At 40.2% G+C, this 23,182-nt stretch overlaps 1 protein-coding gene across 13 annotated transcripts in view; it reads left to right on the forward strand.

Annotated features, from left to right (window-relative positions):
- The first annotated feature begins 6,491 nt into the window (after positions 1-6,491).
- Positions 6,492-23,182, forward strand: part of AGFG1 (ArfGAP with FG repeats 1) — a 35,583-nt gene continuing 18,892 nt past the window's right edge. For 10 of the 13 annotated variants that reach the window (XM_072933497.1, XM_072933499.1, XM_030280175.4 and 7 more), the window contains exons 1-2: positions 6,493-6,941; positions 15,394-15,487. In XM_072933497.1, coding sequence (XP_072789598.1) covers positions 6,775-6,941; positions 15,394-15,487 — 261 coding nt within the window. In that variant the 5' untranslated portion in view covers positions 6,493-6,774. Of the gene's footprint in view, positions 6,946-15,393; positions 15,488-23,182 lie in introns of all 13 variants that reach the window. The other 3 variants (XM_072933498.1, XM_072933500.1, XM_072933501.1) reach the window with 2 other exon arrangements.

Raw genomic sequence — 23,182 nt, forward strand, 5'->3', positions numbered from 1 at the left:
GGTGTATTTCTCAAATTACTCTGTTTATGTCAGTGTCAGTAAGACACTGATATTTCTTCTGCTGTTACCCCAAATTTTTCATTCACTGTGCTGTTTCAGAGTATTAATTCTCTTTCTTGTCCACAAAGCAAACCAAGGTTTTGTTCTATTCAGGCTGTGATAATGTTCTGAACACTTACTCTTTTCCCATTTCCAAAACCCAGTACATGGAATGTTACTGTGCACAACATGCCACTGATTATTCATTTGTTTCTGGTGGTCGCTTCGTTGTTGAGTTTTTGTTCTGTTGTTTTTCAGATTTTTTAAAATTTATTTAAACATGTATCAGTAAATATTAAATATTCCAGTCACATAAAGAAAAACACTTCTATTTCATGTCAAGACACTTTGGCTAAGTCGCATAAAGGTAAGCATTTCACTTTTTTATCTCCTGGTTACAAAAGAGTTTTTCTAATTGACAAATGCTTTCAAAACCAACCTTCTCTGCTGAAGTTCCCACACATTATTTCCAAGAGATGTGTCTGTCATTGCCACTTCAGCAGAGAATCATTCTCAAAAGAAATATTAATTTTTTTACAGCTATTTGTAACTACAAGTATGGCTTGCAGTGTTAAACACAGTTCAAGGCAAGACACTGCAGGTGCTCTTGCTGTACAGGAGAAGGTACACGAGGCCTGAGTGTCACGGGATTAATTTTTCTTGCTAAACCAGTTATTATAAACAACAATTTGAAGGTTTGTTTTTGTACTTCTGAAGAAAACTACACGGAGATAAAGTGCTAAACACTTTACTAGGTTTAGCATTATTTTTCTTATGTATGGATTGAGATTAGGCTTCTCCTGCAGAAAACCTCCCCTAAGAGGGTATTTGCAGCTACCAGGGGTTATCCATATCCACTCACTGCAGCTGCAGGAGCTGTGCTACATTCTCTGGGGGATCTTTTTGTCTGTGTTTTGTCTCAGATTTTAAAATTACAGTAGGGAGAAACATTACACTGCAGTTCATAGAATCAGTTTTCTTTTTGTAGTTGTCCTCTAAAATATTTTTCTTCAGAAATGGGGTGACTGAAAAACTTAATTTTCCCATATTCACATGACATTGATTATCTTCTGTATTCTTCTAGTTGAATGTCTGACATAAAAAAGCTGCTTCCTGTATTTCCCTCTTTTGTTATGTCCATCTCCATTTTTTCACTCAAAGATACTGCTCTTTTTCATTCCATTTTGAGTCTAAATGGATATTTCCATGATGTTTAGCTATTCTGACACTTGTTATATCCATTGCTTTGTGTAGTGGAGTGTACAAAACTTTGTTTATCAGGCAAGACTCGAACATGACTACATTGGAGTCACTGATTTACAATCTCAGTGTTTCAGATCATGCAGTGCAGGACAGGTATTTCATGACTTGTCTTGGGAACTGTGACTCTGTACCTTTTTTCTTTCTTTTTGTCTTTTTTCATTCTTTATATAATCAGGTTGCTTAGAGAATTAGAAAGTTATGGATCTGTTTTCTAGAATCCCGTTTTAGATACTGCTTCAGGGTTACCATGAGCACCAAAAGATGTCTGCCCATAACAGTTAGTTCTATTCTACTGTTCCCCAAATCAGCCCTCAAAATATGTTTATTAAAATAAATAAAATTCAAGGGAAGTATGAAGGATAATAGTTGAGTTTTGTAAAGTGTAGGCAAGTAAAAAACACTGGCTGAATATGCTGTTTCTCCTATCTATTTTAATAGTCTTTCCCTCACTGAAGATGTATTTCTTTTTGCCCAATCTAAGGCACTTCTCAGACAGCACTAACCAATAGCAGTTTCCACAAATTAGACTGACTAATCAATAATTTAGATTCATTAGTGGAAAGCAACAAAGGCCTCTCTTCACTCCCATGGGAGTTTTACAGAAAACAGGCAGGAAATGCTCATCATCAAGTGGAAAAAGTACTGAAGAACTGAACTTCAAAATACATTGGGCTTTAAATACAAATCTAATTTATATGTCAAGAAATAACTTAAGTCTATAAACTTTAATGTGAAAATTAAGTTGTTCCTGCTCAGAGAGCTGGGAGAGCATTTCCTGGTTCAGTACCTTATGTAGCCAAATACTACAGAAGCTGTTGGTGTTTAGATGTCTGTTTAGATTCTGTCTCTCCCTCTTCTAATTTAGAACCAAAAGAGTTGAAGAGTTAACTATCTTACCACCCTTGAGTACTGTCTTTCACATTTGTGTCCAAAAGATGGGGTTTTTTTTCATCCTTGTAATTTTGTTCGTATCAGTTCCACAACTTCTTTCTTCTACTCATAGACTCTGGGCTGCCTTATATATTGCCAACATTCCTGTGGGATGTTCCAGCAAATGTAAGATATTGTATGACTTACCATTACATTTCTATTGCTGTAAGAGGATCAATTATAAATATACTCTGTGGTTTAAAGGGTTTCACTCTCCTCTGGCATGTTCCTCTGAAAAGATGCATGAAACAATCATTTTACCAAAACTTGTGTGACAGCCTATAAAACATCATTCAACTACAAGGTTTTATAGATTAATGATAAACCAATACAAAACAAAAAACAGAAATAGAAACATTGGCACATACTCTAAAAATAAATGTACTGTAAAGATGTACTTAAAAATTAAATGCACTTGCCTTGCATACAAGATATTCATTCCTATGACAGATATTTTACCTTCACTGCAACTGTATATAGGCATGTTCTTTCCATTGCCTAGTCTGTGATTACAAACTGGAATATGATCTTGTGCACTTAAGGCACGATGGAAATTCAAGAACTGTGTCATATAAAGGGGCAAGGCTGAAATATTGATAACCTTTCATCATCACTGGCCAATCTAGAAAGCAGGAACAGAATCATATGGTGACTGAAAACCATTTCCTACCCCATATTACTCCAAATGAATTAGGTGTATTTTAAACAAATAAAAGATGACATAAAAAAATTACAGGTGGCTAATTTAGAATACAAAAATCCCAAGCTGATGAGACTGTGCCTTTCTCTTTATTGTGAGGCCAGTTTCTTATTCACTGTTGTTAAGGGTAAAAGGCAGAGCTTTCCATCATTTACCTTTTCTTACTGTGTTAATGTCATAGCAGTGGGTGGGAAATGTCCAAGGGAAATGCATTGCAAGTAAAGATAATGTTGTAATTCAATCATATTTGTCTGACCATTTTCTTGCATTGGATTGTCCAGATTTAAATAACTGTCAACAGGCAGTATGATTTATATAACCATTACTATGACTTTCTCTTCTTCTGATCTCTTCCCAAAATGTATCTATTCATTAATAAAAAGCTACTGCTTGAATAAGGCCAGGCACAGACACACTGATTTATGCTCAGTGGACTGACCCTTGAATAGAGCATCGTGAAGGTACTGGCTGTGTTCTTTCCTAGCATTTTCAGAAAACCCTTCATATACAAATATGAAGTGAGGTAGCAGTTTACCCCTGATCCGATATACCTAATCCCAGGATTAATTCTGTATGCCCATCAGTGGTGAAGCAAGATGGATTTAATAGCCCATTAGCCTTTCAGCGTGATAATTTTCACGTCGCTTATCCTGCTGGGTTAATTGCTTTAAAGTGGATATTATTGACCTCAGTCCTAGTGGCAAACAGAGAACGTCTTATTCATCTCCCAAATGTACATTCTTAGAGTCTTGTTTCTTTTGGTCCTGACAATAAATTCACTAGATTATGTGTTTGTATATTATAATTTATACCCTATTGGCCCATATTTAAGAGCTTACCGAAGCAACATCTTTCAGATATTATTACCCACGACTGGAATATTAAATTCTGTTTCTTATGTAAAGAGAAATGTTGCAAGCATAAAAAAGAATTGTTTTACCTCTTGTTAAGAAATTAATTTTAATGCTAAAAGCAGTAGCAGGTGCAGCAGGGATTAAGCACTTTTGGAATAAACAGCTGGCCAGTATATTTCTAGCTGCAGAAGTCTGGTCATTAGAAGGAGAGAATGAAGAACAAATCTGGACAGAGAAGCTGCAGGAAAGGAAATTCAGGTTCTAGTGTAGACAAATAGAAAAATAAGTAATGAAAAAAAAATCCAAGGGTAAAACTGAAGACAAGCGTTCTTACTCATGTGTAATATTTGTGGATATTTTCCTTTAGTGATTTAGAGAAAACACAGACCAGCTGCTTTGAGGGAATTAATGCTAGCTGTGAGCAGAAAAAATAGAAAAAGCAGGAGCAGAAGAGGAGCAGAAGTTCAGTTCTTGCTTGTGGGGAGGTGAAACATGGCTGGAAGTTACCGTAGCCAGTTTTGAGATCTGTATGTGTCAACAATGTTACACACAGTTATATTTAGGGCTTTGTATTCCTTTGGTTCCTAACAGAAACAGGAATGTAAGATTTAGATGCTTGATTGTAGGAGCCCCATGTGTGCTACAGACTCTGGAAGAACCCAAATCCCACAGGTCTCATTTGTAACACAGTGTATCCTCACACACCCCTGAAGTCTCATTCTGTAGTTTCCTGAGGTAAATTTGCTCTATAAGATACAGAATGGAGAAGCTTGGTATTTACAAAAAGTGCTTTCTAAATCACATTAATTTTAACATAGGTAATTCATCCACTAGTGTAAGCCTATCTTGGCTCAATAGGCTTATCAAACACCAGAATAATGGCAGAATTGTTCCTTCAAAAAGCAAACTGGAGCCATAGGATTCCTACTGAACTTTCTGATTGACTTAAACAGTGCTAAGATTTTCCCTGGGAGCTCAGTTCCACATTTTACTGACAATGACAATGTCAATGACAGTGATGTTGTTTTTATCAGCAGCTGTTCCTGTGTGACATTCACATGAGTTCAGTCGTGACACGAGCAGTTGAAGCTGCTTGCTCCTGCTTCAGTTACAAACCACCTTTGACTCTGGTTGAAACAAAACCTGGCTGCATGGAGCAACTCTCTGCTGCAGCAGGTGTGTGGCCAATCACTGCTCTCCAAAGGATTTTCCAGGAAAAAAACAACAACCTGTTTTTTAACCTTGAATTTTTTTTTCTAAATTTAGGTCAACTGCTTTAGATCATTTAGGTCATTGGCAAAGGTACAATGTTAGCGTGTTTCGTAAAAGGCAAAAGAAATGAAACCTTCTGAATAATGAGAATATCAGCATTTCATAGAGAAGTGAAAAATTAAAGGAAGTAGTGAGAATTTGGTCCTTATAAGACTGAAAACATATCCTGTTTACTCTTAAGAATGCTACTTAAGCATTGGTGATTATTTAGTGATGTCTATTTTTCATTTTGAACAGTCCCTGCCATCCATACTAGGAAAAAAATTAGAGCATTGCCTTCTGTGTTTAAAACTTAGAACTGGTTGATCAGCTCATGTAAATTAGCACATAGCACATCCAGAGGAATCAGAAGAGGAAGGACAGATTACTGATGCTGAACACCTAGTCCTAGATTTTTAACTAAAACTATGAGGAAAATACAGTGGATCAGATCTTGCTCCTATGTACACTGACGTCAGGGACACAAAACTTGACCCTAAATACATTGTATTGGCAATCATTAAACCTTAAAAGATTTTAATCATACATAGTGTTGCTGGGGTGTTTTGTAAATCACTGAAATATAAAGTGCATTGACTTTTTTTTAAAACATGACTTCGCACACTGTTGAAAAGTATTCCGTTAGGCAGGTTTGTGTGTCACAAACTCGTATTTTGTGGATCAGGGGCTGAACTAGGGTTTCCTCTCGGGTATGGGAAGTACGTGACTGCTGGCTCCGCTCTCTCTTGATGGGGATACGGCCAGCCGGCCACGAAATTCCCAAAGGAAAACTGCATTTCTCACCTCCGTCCCAAGACAGCCAGACCCCGTGGGGTGTTCTCCCCACAAATCCGAAGCCTGCTGCAATCCGCCTCACGATCCTCACGGCCCCGGCCAGCAGCCCGTCCCCGCCCATCCCCGCCGCCAGGAGCCCCGGACCGGGCTGGGACCGGGAGCGCCTCCGCTCTCGCCCCGCACCGTGACTGAATTTCCAGACTTTTGGCGCACAGAGGGACCCCGGCAGCGCTGGGGTGGGACACGGCAGTGTCATTCCCTCACGGAGCGCTCCCGCGCTCCCCAGCCGGCCCGAGCCGCTGCCCACAGGGGCTGAGGGGCGGCGGGCGGCGGGACTGCCTGGCGCTCATCCCGCGGTGTGCGGGGAACAGCCCGTCCCGAGGAAAGTCTAACTGCACTCACTTTTCATTGATATTTTTCTACCGGGATTCTTCACAGGACGGCCCCCGCCCCGCCGGGTCACGCGGGGTGACTCGGCCCCGCCGGAGGCGCCGCCCCGGGCCGGGGTCGCGGTGTGAGGGGCCGAAAGGCGTGCAGTGCGCCCTCCCGCGCGGCAGGGGGCGCTGCAGCGGGCGGGCGCGCAGGGCTCCGCCGCCGCCGCCATCTCCTCGCTGAGCTCATAAAGGTGTCGCGCAGGTTCCGCCCGGGCTCGTCATTCCGCCGCCCCGGGCCCGGTGCCGCCGCCGCTGCATCCCCCGAACCGCGGCCCCCGCCCGCTCCCTCCCTCGCGGGGCCGCCGGTCCGCCTCAGCAGCCACCGCGCTCTCGCACCGGCCCGCCGGCAGGCGCCGGTTGTGCCCTCCCCGCCTCTTCCTCCCCTGTCTTCCCCTCACCCCCCCGCCCGCCCGGCCCCTCTCCCGCCGGCCGAGCCCCGGAGCGCCGCCGCCGCCGGGGTGTGAGCGGGGCCCGGCGCCGTGCCGGGCCGTCCCTCGCCGGCGGGGCCATGGCCGCGAGCGCCAAGCGGAAGCAGGAGGAGAAGCACCTGAAGCTGCTGCGGGAGATGAGCAGCCTCCCGCCCAACCGCAAGTGCTTCGACTGCGACCAGCGGGGCCCCACCTACACCGACATGACCGTGGGCAGCTTCGTGTGCACCTCCTGCTCCGGCATCCTGTGAGTGAGTGCGGGAGGGGACGGCCGGCTCCATCCCCCGGCAGCGGTGACCTCCGCCCCCGGCCGCCGGGGCACGCGTCCGCAGGGCGGCGGCGGCCGGGCGGTGCAGCCCCGCCGCGGCTCTCGCAGCGCCGCCGCCTCCCCTGCGCTCGCCTTCCTGGTGCCGGCTTGGCCACGTCGGAGGGCAGCGGGCAGGGGGCTCTCCCGGGAAGGGAGGGAGGCCGGCGGGAGGCTTTCCCGGGCGCGTTCGCTGGAAATCCCCGTGGAGCCCCCGGGGCGGAGGTGGCCGCCGCTGGCAGGGTGTGCGGCGCTCGGCGGCCCCGCGGCCCGGAGATGATCCGGGGGGGCTCCTCCGGCGCGTACGGGGAGCGCGCACGGGCGGCCGGAGCACCGCCACCCCACGGACGTGTCGGGGGGGTGGTTAATTTGGCAAGTGTGTGACAATACTCGTGGAAAGGGAAGGGGCACGTGGCTTAACAGTTCGCTGTCATGACAGCCTTGAAGATGCGGGGATACTAACCCTGTCGTGAATGCTACTTAAAGGTTAAATTAAACCACCAGCATAGCTTTATGTGCGTCGAGTTCTGCTTGGTGGTAGTTTATAAGACAACCCTTTAAGCTCTGTCTCAGTCTATGAACTCCAGCCTCAATGGTTTAAGAGACTTGATCAGAAAAGTAGAAGCTGGTTGGGGTTTTTTGACTTTACATCGACTATTTCCTACAAATGATATATATAAACCTTGGAAAGGGATTGGCTCTGATAAAGTGATTGCATTTTCCTGTTCCTCATTCCTGTGTGGGCCTTCCTACTACTCCTCCCTTTTCCACCCATCCTTCCCAGAGATAGTGTTTATGAAACTAAGAGTTGAGGTCAGTCAGTGGTGAATTTTAGTCACATATCCATAATTTGTGGGAAAGACCCTGCTGTCTTTAGTGTTGCTGTCTCTTTAGCTACATCTGTTTGCTTTTATATGATTCTGTAGCATCGTGCTAATGGAATGGAGCAGAATCACAGTAACCAAAGTAATAAATAGTATGTTAGAGGATACAGATTGGTGTTTCTAAAAGGCATTCAGGACCCTGAACTAATTTCTGTCCCTTTACTACCCCAGAAAGCCCTTCCAAGTAAGGTCTTGTGTTTTAGAACAAAGTTCGTAATTATGTTGAAATGCAAAGCAAATGTATTAGTTCTTTGCTGAACTTACATGGAACAAACTGCCTTTTATACTAATAGACAGCTAATTAGACTTGGAGTTCTTCTTTATGTAGGCTTCTGAACAGACTTCATGCAAATACAGCAAATACATTTAGGTTGTGAAATTGAAAAGAGACTCTAGATTTTCACGCAAACATGCCACTCAATCATCTAGCTCTGGCTATTGTTTGCTCTCTTAGCAAACTGTTATTTGTGCTGGCATGTGAAACTATTTTAAGCTACTGCATTTAATGGTTGCACATGTTCTTACTGGGTTAAACTGAACGTGTGGTAAAGCTGCACCATGAGAGTGTTTTCTTTATTTTTCAGGCTTCTTAACCTTAATAGATCAGTATATTGTGAATGGCTGAGATGCCTAGCGTGGGTTCAGAAGAGTCTGTTGCTTTTATCTGTTGGCTGGGGGTATGGACTACTAACATAGTCCAGTTTACAGCAACCAAAAGGATGTACAAGCAGTGAAACAGCTCATAAGCAGGGGACAGCTGCCACTTGGTGTTGGCCATCATTTGGATGTTACCATGCTTAAAGGAGGAAGACTGTCTGCGAAATCATGGTTAATATATTAGTATTCTGATAAAATGCAAATGGTTTTTTCATTCTAAATATGCAGTGTTTTTGTCTTACTGCAAAAAAGCAACCACAAACGATGTGTTTGGTTCTTACAGCTAGGAACACCTACACTTACAGCTGAAGTAAATTACTATTAAGAGGACTTAAAGTTTCCCTCTAAAATAAATTTGGACTCATTCTTTCATGTCAGCTTGGAAGAACTTCCATAGATTGTGTGCAGGATCATATGCATTGGTTAACACCTTATGACCTCTCCAGTGGCATGTTCATTTGTTAGTGATGAGACTTGGTATAGATCGTATCTGCTTCATAACTAGAAACTTATTTTTAACACTTCTGTCAGAGCAGTTCTTCAAACAACTTGTTTATTTCCAAATGCTTTTCACTGTAGAATTTCACAGTGTAGGGAAAGGACTTGGGAACAAACAACATAATGGCAAATATAAAAGTAGTGTTGCTTCTGTAGTTCTTAATGGCAGTTTGCGTTCTGCCTCACAGTACTTGCTTTACTTGAAGGTTTTAATAATCTTAGTACTTTATCTTGTTTATATGCTGTGTGAATGACTTGCATGGCTTCTTTTTTTAATTATTTTTTTCTATTCTGGTACAGGAAATATTCTTGGAGTCAAGTACACTAGTTTTTTCAAGTATGAAGTGCCCAATGCAAGATTAAAATACTAGTAGATTAAAAAGTCTCCTTCAGAAAGTTTTCTCAATTAATTAAAAGTGATTGCTAACATCAATAAACATGTTATTCTAGATACAGTTAACTCTAAACTCTTTAAAAACTGTAGTATAACTTTTTTTACTAGTTTTCTGAAGTGTTTATTCATTGTCCTGGTGAGGACTGTCTAGTCACATCCAAAATCTTATTCTGGATCCATCCTGAATTTCCTTTAAGTATTTCACATGTATCAAAAGAGTGATGCTATGTATTACTAGATTTAGCTTTAAAAACCTACTATTCCCTCTACTCTTTCCCAAAATAGTATGCCTAGCTTTTTCATATACTGCTAAAAACAGTGACAGAACTAGTGGCTTTGCTAAAATGATCTGTTTCTGACTTAATGTTGAAGGTGAGTCTTGTCAAGTCAGAAGTGTGGATGACAGGAGGCTTTTTTCTGTAGTACCTGGGGTTTAAGAGGCCAGGCTTACCAGAGCAGAAGTTTTGCTGTGCAAAATGGTACATGTAGGAGAAAGTTCATGCACAGTGGTGTGAATTTCTTTTCTCTTAAAATAGTTCCACTTGTCCCCTGTGTTTAAATTCTTCACATGGGCAAAAAAAGTGTGCTAGCAATCACACAAGGTAATTCAGCTTTTTCATGTTGTACAATATAGGCTGTGTGGAATGATACAAAATTTCTGCCCCGACAGTGGGAGGAGATGTCTGGAGGAGCAGTGTGCTCAGGTCAAGATTACACCACGGGAAGATTTCTCTTTATTACTGCAAACCCATATCTTGGGAAATGTTGACAGGGAGATTATTTTGGTTTGACAGAAGTCCTTTGATTCCAAGGATTATGTTGGTAGCTATGACTGTTGTTTTCCTGGATGCTCCCATGTGGCCTGCTGACAGTGACATCCTTCCCTTTGTCTTATCAAATGCCTCTCTGCATTGTATCTCAGCTGTCTGTACATCTCTGCTTTCAAGTAATTCTGTAGCACTTGCAGTCAGCCCGCTTCCAACTTTGATAAAAAGAACATGTTTTACAGTTCACCAGCAGAAAACATCCCTGTTTAATAGTCTGCTTGCACATGTTTTATATTATGTAATTTTTTAATTTAATTTTGACTCTTTTTTTATACCTGCAGATGTGATAATTAAGGCACTCCTATCCTTCCTCTCACTGCCCTCTTAACTCCTGCCCAACTTAGGAAATCTCTTGTTCAGCAATGAGGAATGTTTAGAGCATAATAGGTACTTTGAGAAATGCTAAAGCCCTTTTATGCTAATTTTTTACAACTGTTGGCCTTCTTCTGGCTGCTCATAATGCTCCTAGTTGAAATTTTAAATTTAAAATTTTCATGGGTAGGGGACTTTTCTATCAGCCAGATAGAAGTATTTGATGGCAGACATATAGTCTGCCATGAACAAACAGTATCAAACTATAACATCTCTGTGCACTGGTGATAAGTTCTTGTTCTTTTCCTAGAAGAAGTTTAGCAGAAATTAAAATAGTTTAAATAAACAGTGCAAGAGTGAAGGTGGTTGAGTTAGCATGACTTTTCAGTCCTTTTTTTCCTTTGGAGCCTGTTTGGAAAATGACTCCATGTGTTCTGGGTCTCTGTATGTGTGTATATATATATTTTAAGGGTATTTTATGTGTTACTTTATTTCTTGTTTTCAGTTGCAAGGCAGGAGAGCAAAGGAAATGTGTCTATACCACAGTGAACACTATGCAGTTCAGAAAGAATGTTTGGTTATTTTTTAAGAAAAAACCTAAATTAACCTTAACTCTGCTTCCAAATCTGTATGAGTCGTCTGCTATTAAAAATAAATGAGCCTGTGAGATGGCAGAGGGTCTCCAGGGAGGTCTACAAGTACCAGGAATGGCCAGTGCTGGTTCTATTCCTTTTTGCTAATTACAGTAGCACAGAAATAATAATGAATGCTGTGACGCTGGGTTTTCTAGTGCTTGTTTTGTGGACATCAGGGTGTGTAGGGTGCTCTGTGAGGGCTCGGTATTTGACATGCCTCATTAACTTCCTGCATTTTAGGGGATCAGATTTTGCTGGCTTAGGTTCGAGATGGTGTTAAAATCTGATCCAGAGGACGGACATTAGCAGTGTTGAGCAGCAGTCTGCCCGCCATTCCTCCCACGAAAGGTTCCTCTGTTCTGCCAGGGCTCACTTCACATTTTGCTCCCCTCCCAGCCCTAGCCTTTGCAGTCGGCTGCTCTGCCAACAATCACAAGTTCAACTATAATTTGCCGCTAAATTATGTTAGAAACAAATATCCACTGCTTGTTGACTGTGTTTTGAATGTTTAATGTTTCTACTGCCAGACTGCAGAATCCTGTGTCAGTGGCCTTAAAGCTTCCTTTGTTTGTGAGAGCACCAGTTTAACAATGCCCTCTGGAGAACAGAGGTCTCATGTTCTCTAAGCTGCCCCTACACTAAGCTGTGACTCAGTGAGGGTCAGTGGAGGAGACTCTCCGGGCTGGAATCTCTGGTCACAGTGCTCTTCCACAGAAATAATCGCTGCTGAGCGTGAAGAAGTTGGCAGTGATGAGTGGGATCTCTGTGTGGGATGTTCTAGCTCTGGTGTGCTGGATAAGTGCAGATGGCAGAATTGTCTTACTCTGTCATCCTTCCCCAGGGCCTCTTGGGAGGAGAGATCTGCAGTCTGGTTTTAGTGCTGAGGTAGCGTTTGGTTGCTGCCTTCCCAGGAGCTCTGTTCTAGGGAAGGGAGGAACTAGTACTGCTGCACAGGGGCACGTTGCAAATACTTCTTCAGGGTCAATTTAAATTTAGGCATGGATAATTTGCACTAAGGGACTGTAATCTATTCTGTCCCCTGTTAAATAGGGAGTACTGTAAAGCATTAGAACTGCATGAAACACTTGTCAAATACTAGGAAAGAAACATTTTTCCTATGAAAAAGAAGGTTTGTTAATTCCTCATAAGGGATAATTGTATTTGGCTGTCTACCAATATGCTTCCCCCATATGTAGATGAGGTGTTTGTGAATCATTTGGGACATTAAATAGTCTCTGTAGGTAAAGAAAGGCTTGGTCCTTGAATCCTGTTTCAAAAATTGCACAACTGCTCTGTTTTAGGGAAATTCCAGCCAATTAATGGATGTTAGTTAGAAGTCACAAAAAAATAGAGAGTTTGCTGTTCTAATGGTAGAACTAAAGTAATTTATCTAAGGAAGATAATGCTTGGGCTGTGTTTGTGTTTAGCGTCTTGACTTGATTCCTTGTTCAGGGCTGACTTCTTAGGCTGCTTTAGCATAAGAGGAAGCTTTGCATAGGTTCCCTGCATCCTGTGCCATATTCAATGGACATAAATACTTGAATGTACAGTATTTATTGCAGCTTTATAGTTTACTTTAGATTATGGCTGTTAAAGTTTTGTTCAGAATTTCCAATACTCCAGGACCACTGATGTGGTGCTGTGCTCTCTTTCATCCTGCCAGACATCTGACACCTCTGTGTGGTGATCTGATCTTTAGGAGGGTTGCCTTCCTTCTTTTAGCAGGATGGTGTAAGAGAAATGTGAATTCTTCTTATCCCATGTGGATATAGTGTGTATATCAGGAAACTATATGTCTGAACTCTTCACTGGAGAGAGAGGCATGAAGGAAGTTTCTGGTGAGATTTAACAAAATCTTATCTAGGTCTCACCCACATTTAATATTGCTATTTAATAGAGCTGAAGATAGCAGTGTTTGCTGCTGTAAATGCTCTGAAGAGCCCTGGTAGATCAGTGTGGAGTAGGTAAATCTTAAAGAACTTGTGCAGTGCCTTGAAATTGCAAACACAGGTACAACAGAGCACCTAAACTCTACTTACTGCAAAAAGGAATTTCCAGCAGGAGCTAGTGGGAAAGTTGAGATATACTGCCTGTGCTGAGAAACATGTGTATGTGTTAGTGAATAGCTGTGGCTTTTAAATAGTCATTGAATACTTTACAACTACCTAATTGTGCTGCTATTTGTAATTACTAGGAGGAGAGTAAATTGTACAGGCTAAGGCAGACAGAACTGCTTTTATACTTACTGTAAAAGCAAGGGACTGTAATTGTCATATAACATTTGATGGAGCAGATCTATGTGAAATGCCAGGTGGATGCCAACTTTGTTTCTATGCTGTCACTCAATATGTGATGCTACAAGTGCTATTTAGTGAAATATAATTACTTGCATGCACAGACTGAGAAGGTGTTTCTTTTAAAAGCCAAAAATAAGCAAAACCTAATCCTAGCACCAGCTCTGAAACAATTAATTTTAAATGCATAGAACTCCTACAAGTTTCTTTTAAATTACATCATCTTAAAATGAGTACTCACTAAAAAAAAATCTTAGATAATACTATATTATTTTAATAAATGTAATTTATTTGTGATGTAGATGATACAGCTAGATGAAAGATGTTAAATTGGTAACTTTTATTAAAATGTTACTGCTTCATGTTGTAACCCATATTCAACTTCTTATTAAAAATGTGGAGTTCTTAAACACAGGATCAGAATTGTCTTGTGGATACAGTTGAATTTAGATGTGAAGGTGAATTTCTAAGCTAAATGCACAACAGTATTTTTCCCATTAGACTTGGAAAACTTGAAGTGCTAGAATTTTTCTGCCAGAGTTGAATATAGTGTTAGTATTTGGAATATCTGATTTTTGTCATAGGCTGTTCTGATGGATAACAATTTAATTTATAGTTAATACTCTTGGGATAATAATGGAATTTAAAGAAAACCACTGGCTGTCCTAAATTAGATGTCGGTGTTGTTAGTTTTATTTTTATTCTTAAAAGCAATCTGAACCAAATTTAGAATTAAAAGTGTAGGGACAAATGTAAGCAATACAGCTATCAGTTGAGTTTCTTAGCAATTTGTTAGGTGCATATTACATCCCTGGAAAGCTTTTTTTGTGCTTTGATATCTCATGGTTAATGTATATTAGTTGCTTCTTAAGATGGTATTTCAGAGATCCAGGCCTGATTAACCTGAGTGTTAAACTGGCCCCTGGTATTTCTGGGTGAGTGTCTCCACTCCTTGGCACATGTGGGATGGGACGTTCCTGCATCCATTGGGCAAATCCCAGCTTGGGTTTGAAGTGGTTCTGGGCAAAAGCAGTAGTTAGCATTTATTTAAAGAAGGAGTTGGAAAAGAAAGCAAGCTTTTTCTTACCCTGATGCTGTTGCTCAGCATGTTTTCTCTCTGTGCTTGCAGGCTGTGACTGGGCTGGGTTTGACAATGTCAGGCTGTAGCAGCACAAATGCCCCGTGTTCTGCTGGCGCTGCTGCAGCAGGCTGGCATGGGTGTGAGAGTGGTGCCAATCTGGGCTTAAGGCAGAGCTGCTCATGTTTGGAGCTGTGGCATTAGCAATGGTATCTCTCATTTGAGAGCACACTAAAACCAGTGTCTTTTGGCTTTTGTTGTGGTTACTTCTGTAGTGTTCAGGAAGAGGAGTAAGCCCCTGTGCAGGGGCAGAAAGTAAACTATAAAAAGATACCGTGAGGAAACAGGAAATATAGGTTCAAACAAGGAAAAAATACTGAGCTGAGCAGTTTAGTTTGAAGAAATCTGGTTACTGTGTAGAACTTGTAATAAGAGATCAAAGTGAGGAAGGAGTTGGAGGGAAAGGAAACTACAACTGAAGAAGAGAAACCCAAAAGAGGCAAGGGTGAAGCACATTAGGATTAAAAAAAAAAAGCCTAATTTTCTTTTCTTAAATTTGCATAGAATGTGCCTGAGTGACTTTGCATGAGCGCTTGTGAATATTGGTCTCCCCTGAAGTTCTATTATTTGGCTTTGTACACTGAGTTTTACTTTGAGAAGAGCTTACATAGCCTTAAGCTGTATGGCAGTACCAAGAATGAGTGTGCTTTAGAGAGAGATGGCTCCTGATTTTAAAACTGACTTCTAGCTGTAGTGTTAAACATTATTGTATGATGATAAATTTCCCAAATGCTGAATACCTTTTGCTTCTTTTAGGCGGGGCTTGAATCCACCCCACAGAGTGAAGTCGATTTCAATGACTACGTTCACACAACAGGAAATAGAATTTCTGCAGAAACATGGAAATGAAGTAAGTATTACTTGGAGAATAATGTGAGTTTGGCACTTTAGTATTATAGTTGAAAACACTACGTAAAGAAAACTTCGGGTTTTTTGTTTGGTGGTTTTTTTTTTTTTTTTTTGGCAAAAGCTAGACAGAAGTCTTTTGAAGCCAACATCATTTGAAATGAGGCTTCTGAAGAACTTGTTTCATTAGGTAGCTGGTCATCATAATGTTATTGCCCAACCCAGACAATCCAGATTCACATGATCGGTATTTCTGAATTGGGTTTTCTTTTGATTTTGCATAAGGTGATATGCAGCCATAATTTTTTTTCCTTTAAGCTCAGAACTTGAAACTGACCACAGCAGTATTTCCTGAAAGAGTGTACTGTGCTAAAAATAAATACAAAAGTACACTTGCAGCTGTATTTCTTCACACTTGGTGTCAGAAAGTCGTCTAGTAGTTTTAATAATTAATAAAATAATAATTAATATTCAATATATAATTAATAATAATATAAATACTTAATAAAAGTATATCCATATACTTGCATGTGTGTGTTAAAGTATATCCATATTGAATATTCTTGGACAGAGAAAGGGAAGGGAGAAATTGTTATCCAGTGAGTAGTTAGTGGCAGCTTTGAAGAGGACAAGTTTTAGCATACTGGCTTTTTGTTCCTTTTAATAGAAGAAAAAATCTGAGTTAAATGTTAGATTGGCTCTGTAGGAATACATGGAGCTCTTAAGCTCTGGATGTGACTATTGCTGACTTCAATTTGAGGGTGAAGTTTGTGTTTAATAACATGCTGTAGCCTTAAGGATTTTAGAGGCACATTTTGCCTCTGTTCAAACTAGATAAGGTTCTGCTTCACATTGATTGTATCTGTACCCTGTTTAGGAGAACTATTGATTGTAGGCTAGAGTGTGTTTTATTAGTGTGCTTTTGTGAAGCTTTGTGGGGATAAATCCCATCATTCAGTAAAATGCTGATACTTAACTTTCTTAAAGTTGGTCCATTCATAACTGTCAGGTTGGAGAATGAAACAGAAGTAGTAATTTCTTTTTCTGCCCTGGTAAATATGTGTTATTTGTTGAAATGGCTGTTAGTGGCTGATTCCTCTAGACAGAGCTAGATCAAGGCCTGAACTGTCCCGGATTTGATAAAATACTCTTAATGGCTAGGTTGGTTGGGTTTTCTAAAACTGTAGGGCTTTGTATATGTATAAAGCATATATTAGTCAGTATAAAAGTCAGCATTACTGATGTTTTGCATAGGGAAATTTAATAAAAAATCTTCTGTGAATTCACATAGAGTATGTTGGAGGCTCTTTCCATAAGATTAGATCATAAGCTCCAGCTTTGCTTTAAGCTTCACAAAGTGTAAAGGAAAAGATGTGTTTGTAGCTTCCTCCCTGTATTTCATTTTTTAATTTCATTTTTTACTAAACTTGCTATGTCTAGAGAGTGCTGTGATTTTGTTTTCACTGATCTGGAACCTTAAGTGATCTCTTCACAACTGATTAGTGTGGTTTTCCTTCTCGTTATAGCCATGACTAGTCTGCTAATCATAATGATTTTGTTGATACATAATTTATTATTGACATTTAAAAAAAAATCACAGACCTCTGCAGTGCTATTCTGTTTCAGAAGCAGAGGTCTTGGCACTTGCAGTACTCTAATTAGAGAATTGCAATGATTTAAATGAGCTGCTTCATAAATTAAGATAGCCTTCTGAGTTTAGTTTTAGGTTGTTGATTGTTGCTTTAATTCTTAAGTAGAACTGAATAGACACTTGTAAGTGCCGATGGTACATTTAAGGAGTGCTCAAATATTGAACAGAAATTATTATTGCTTTAAACACTGTTAGAAGTTTAAAACCTAGTTAAACATGTTGTTGTACTTTATGTTGCAGTAGTTAAATAGACATTTTGTTTTTTCTTGCTGGTATTGGACTTTGGAATACTTACCTGCAGATAAGATAATGTATTGGACAGAGGAAATTCATCTGACCTCACAAAAAAACCCCATTTTTTTGCTTAGCTTACTCTTCAGCATGGGAGGCTCTTGTGTGTATAGGAAGAGAGGAAATTGCCTAAAATAAGACTTTTCAAACATGGAATTGTCCAATATTGTAATATCAACAATTAAAACAATTGTACAGCGATACATATAAAAAGAGGCTCAACTTTTTTGGCAGTCTATCATGTTTAACTTCCATTTTTCTGTAACTTCTAAAATACTTTCATTCCAGCTTTCTTGTTCTAGTCTTTCTCCAACATGGCCAAGACCTCCTTGATAACCTTTCTTGCTTCCAGATGAGTAGGTCGTGGTTGTACAATAGGGATCTTGTTCTGAATACAAAGTAAAATAGCAAGAAAACTTCCATGAGATAAAGTAGTTAAGGTGCTGAGTTGTTAGAGGAAGTAGTTTTCCACTCTCATTCAAAGGGTATTTGTAAGGTCAATGTATTGTATGAGGTTGAAGTCCTCTAAAAAAACTCAACCACTCAAACCACACAAAGAAAAAACCCAAAACACTTCATAATATTTAAAATACCAACTTTTCCACAGTTGTTATAAATTACCGTCTTTGTGGCACACATGGGTAAAACATTGAGTTACTGAAAGGCTTCTGCAGATCAACTGCTTCAGGGAGAGATTATTCAGAGCAGCTCTTCCTTAGGTGAGGCACCATCTTCTTCCCCAAATACACATATTCTAAGAAATGCCTTTTTGGCACAGGTAGCTTGAACATTATTTTAAATGAGATTTTACTGCTTCAAAGAGAATTTAAAATCCTTATACTGTATTAGAAGACACCTATATTTTAGTGTTGCTTGCTCATCTGGAGGTATAAACAGCTGCCCAGTCCCCAGTTTTGCTAATGTTGAGATTAGGTCACTGCAGTGGGAATGGAGGCATCCTCCAGCTGACATTCCTCAAGTGCCTTCTGAAATCCTTTTAAAGGATAAAGGCAGTTCTAACTCACTGGGTAGAGTTTTTTGTCTCCTTGCTGTCTTCATGAAGAGCAGTGTGAGGTATTTTCACATTTTCTCATTAGGAATAATGAGGAGAGAGTGATATGGGGATGTGTCTGTTTGAATACTTCATCCTCAAATGATGCTAGTGCTGATTTGGCCTCTGATTCAGTTGTGCAGTGGTAGTAGGAAGTGAACTCCCTATTTGAAGAAAGTGGAGGTGGTGCTAATCTCCTGTTGCCATTATAGCTGTGAATATTTATTCAGAAACTTTTCCTCTAAGATGAAGAGTAGTATTATGAGGCAAACCAGTTACAGAGTTAAATTTTTCTCCTACCCTTTTGAAAAATGGCATTTTATAATCTTTCCGGATAACCCATTCTAATATGTTAGAATTCCTGTGGTTGAAGAGAAAGATCTTGATGGTCTTATATTTAGAAAATCTCTTACACTGGGGCAAGGACCATGTTTACCTGAGCTAATGAGTGGATACATGAAGCTATGCTCAGCTGCTTGGAGTTATTTTAATAGTGCTCAATTTTGGTTTGATGCCAATTTTTCTGACTCTCAATAGCACCTGTGCAAGTCCCTGTTTCCTGCACTCTTGCAGAACTGACAGCAGTCTGAGTCTGGTTCAGAGCTGGTGTTTGGCCAGAGCAGAATGCTTCCCTAGAATCTCCTTTACTATGGAATGTGGCCCAGAGTGGAAGGAGCAGTCCTAAGCTGGAGCTGATGAGTGCTGACAGCACGGGCTGTGCAGTCAGGTGTCCTTGGAGTACATTGCTGCTTCTGCTAATACGATACAGAGATACATGATTGTGTGTAGAACAATGTCTTTGTTAGCTGGCTTCACTCTGCTTATGAAACCACTATAACTTCTAGACCCAAACTGCCTTTGAAATCAGTACTCTGGTAGTATAAAATTCTTTTAACCTACAGAGATTAATGAATAATATTGACATCAGAAGTGCAGGATTACTAAACAAAGCTGAACTTGATTACATAAAGAAACTGTTTCCAAATCTTTCTTCCTGTAGGGTGTTATGTTTTGGAACATAGTTTTGTTGTGTGGTAATGTGCAGTTGTTTGCACTGCCAGCATTATATTTGGTGCATAACTGAAGTTATTTTATTGGCAGGGAGGGGGAGAAGAAGAAATCTAATTTGGCATTTACCAGCCTTCTGAAAGGTATTATCTTGTTAGAGCTTTTTAAACTAGACTGACATATGTAATCTTCCTATGCAGTGGTATGTCTGGGTCTCCAGAAGTGTTGTAGGTCAAGTAGTGTGCTTTTTCCTAGGTTGAAGTGCAGCTTCTATCAACACAAGGATGTGTCCTGTGAGAGCTTTTTCTTGCCTTGCTGCCTTCACCGCATACAAGAGCAGGAGGCTCAATAAGCAAGAACTTAACTTTGCTGGCCTGGCGGAATTTTTATTCTTCCTAACCAGCACAACTGTGCTAACAGGAGTTTCTGAAGTGTGGTGCTCAATGTGTTGTGTAAGCAGAAGGCCTTTGTGTCTCCTATATCTGCCTTCCCCCCCACACTGGAGATCTCTGTCAGTGAAATACTTAGGACATGGCAAAGCTTTATTTGGTAGTTGAAATACGTAGCACTGGAATAGAAATAACTGACGTCTCAGATTCTCAGTTTTATGCAAAATTTAATGTATAATGCCGATTATTTTCTTAATTAGCAGTTTTTTAGTAGGCCTGTTCTTTCCCATTTTCCCAACTCTAAAAACCCACAGGGAAAAACCCCAAAGCATGTGAACAAATAGAAAGCAAAATAAAAGCTACACTTTTGTGGAAAACACGTACATGTATTTGAGCCCTGCTTGGAACACCTGAAAGCATGAAATGTTTACTGGAGGCTGGGTTTTAAACCAGAAACCTTTCTGATTAACTTTGTTTTGTGGTGTGCCAGATGTGCATTGAATGGGATGTGTTCTTTGTTGCTTTCTGTCAAAGCTGAAAACAAAGGTAATTTCTCAAAGTGTAGGACTACAAATGTAAATAATGAATGGAAAACCTAACATATGGTAAATATAATTACTCTGGGAAAAACAGTTCTCCCTCAGATGGAATAGCTGTCGAGTGCAGATTCAGGGAGACCAATGGTATGAAGAGAAATATAGGTAAAGGCTTTATTATAACATACAATATGCACTTGGCCCGATTTCTCCTTTCAATGATATATTTAAATTACGGCAACTCACAGTTTCTGCCTTGCTACCTCCTGGGTTTTTATCTAGGTCAGGGTGAGTAGGTTGATGCTGGTTGTGATTCTTTCCCTCTTTACTTCACGCTGTACTTGCTGATCTAATTCTGAACGTCCCAGTATCTGGTTGCCAAGTGTCCAATGACATCCCTTGCAGGACTGGAGCTTGTTGGCATAGGACAGGTAATACCTTTCCCAAAGCAGTTGTAAAGGGATTCTCATGAACTTTTAAATTCCATGAAGACAGCTGCTGAGTCTTGTAATGTACTTACTGTTATCTGACAAGGTAAAACTTTGTCTTGATTTTTGCAGCCCCCAGAGTGTAGTAGGGGCAAAACTTCAAAGCATTGCTTCTGTCAAGCCTTCAATAAAAGTAGACTTTCAAATGCTGCATACGCTTAGTCATTCTGACTTCAGTGCTCTCCTTTTTTTTCCCTGCTCCGTTGGTGAGCCAGTGGGACATGGACTAATTATACTTTTCAGGGACAGTGGACAATGATTATGGATTGTTGGATATGTTCCACTGTTTCTAGGGGCTTCCACGTAACTTGAATGTTTACTCTTGGCTCCAGCTTGTCAGGCTCTTCTCTAAGCAGAGCATTTTGTTTGATAGAGCTGTGGTTATCAAAATTAGGAGTATAGCAAAGCTTTCAGCAAATAAACAGAGCTTTCAGGCACAGGCTTATTGGTGCTGCTGTTGCAGAAAGAACAATGTTAATATTAAATGGCTGAACCAGAGTATTCCCAAGGAGATGGTACAATGTAGAAGGATTTCAGAAAGCCATAGAATTTTTAGGCCCAATACCTTAATAGCAGTGTTGTGTAATTGTGTCATAAGATGGGATGATGCTTCATATGTTGTATGTAAAAGCAAAGGAATGAGTAATTCTGTTAAAATGGGGCTGAAGATGTGTCATACAATTTGAACAGTAGCATTTTCTGAATGAGCTCTGCAAGTGTGATTTATATATGGAGCTGTTAGAGGTGTGGTTTGAAATACATGCTCCTTGGGATATCAAATTCAAATTTTTCAAAACGTATGTTTTGAAAATAATCAAAAATTGAGAACAATTACTTTCTTCAATTTTTTTTCCAGATAGTAAATTTGTATTAAATAAGAAAACTCTGTTTAGTAGAGCAACTGCTTGCTTAAGGCTTGGGTTTGTGCAGATTTACATTTTCTTTAAACCCTTTTTACAGTTCCTCCCTGCTTCCATGTCCTACAAGAAATGCCCTGCAAGAGTCAGCACATGCTGTGGTAACTGTGCTGAATAACTGTGGGAGTAAGTATGCAGTTCAGGTGTCCTGCCTGGGCAGCTGTTGGGCCAGACAGAACATAGCACTGAAGCTTATGATGAAGTGTTGGCAACTAAAGTTGCCAACTTTCTATACTTGTGCTATTTTGTTGTTGTAATGAATCTTTTGGTTATCTGTTCAGTTCAGATAGTGAATTAGTGGGGAGTAATCAGGGTACCAAAGGTATAAATGCTGAGTCATCTTCCCCCACCATAAACAGCAAGTTGTATGGCATAAGTTTCCCTGATATTTGTCGCAAGAGTAACTTTTGCATAGCTTTGAAACAGAAAATATGATGGCCTGATCAATAAAAATAAAGCAAAAATAAAAATTTCTCATAGCAAACTTCTTTCTTTACACAAGATTCAGGACTGTTGGTGACTTACTTTAAAATGACTATGGGCAGATAACTACTTCAAGAAAACACAATTGCATGATGTGAGTTCCTGTCTCTGACAGCAGCATTTTTTAAATTTTATTTTTCAATTTTGATTTCATCCTGTGGTATTGCACAGCTCTCTGCCATTTGTGTTTTTTTAGATGGCTGAAAATTGTTTTGTGGCTCACTTGAAGCATAATCAATGCAGTGTTGTGGATCCCTGTCAAGTCAGATGATGGTAGCAGAGCTACGGCTAGACAGAGCACACAGGTCACCAGCAGACAAGGGAAGACAACGGGCCTTTTATTGGGCTCTGAATGCCTGCTTGGAATGACTGCTGATGTTCAAAGCACTGTGTGCTACTTCAGGCAGAAATATGTGCCTTTCCATGGTTTCTGGTGTGGTTCTGAAACCTCATAAAATATGCTTTTCTAAAGGACTTAAGTCAGAATTGTGTAGGTTGGAAAAAATCTTTAAGATCATCAAGCCCAACTGTAGTAGGAAAACAAAACAGCCTTTTTTTTGGCACAAGCCTGGTCTGAAATGCCTTTATGAGGATGTGATTTACCCTTCATATTCCAGTCATGTCACCCGCTTACAGTCTTATGGTTCATTCCCATCAGTCCCACTATCCAAATCCAAACTACTCTTATATATTGTGGGTATCTGGTTTTGGTTTAAGACTTGTCCATTTTAAGAACTTTTAAGAAATTATACTTCCTCTGATAACTCTTTAGATAAAGAAACTTAGATGAAATGTAATTTGCATTTGGTGTGGTAAATGTTTTACACTGTTTGTACAGGTCTCCCATTCTCTAGTACAATGAGAATGTCTTGCTGAAGTGTGTGT

The sequence above is a fragment of the Taeniopygia guttata genome, chromosome 9, assembly GCF_048771995.1.
Source record: "Taeniopygia guttata chromosome 9, bTaeGut7.mat, whole genome shotgun sequence".
Classification (NCBI taxonomy): Eukaryota; Metazoa; Chordata; class Aves; order Passeriformes; family Estrildidae; genus Taeniopygia; species Taeniopygia guttata.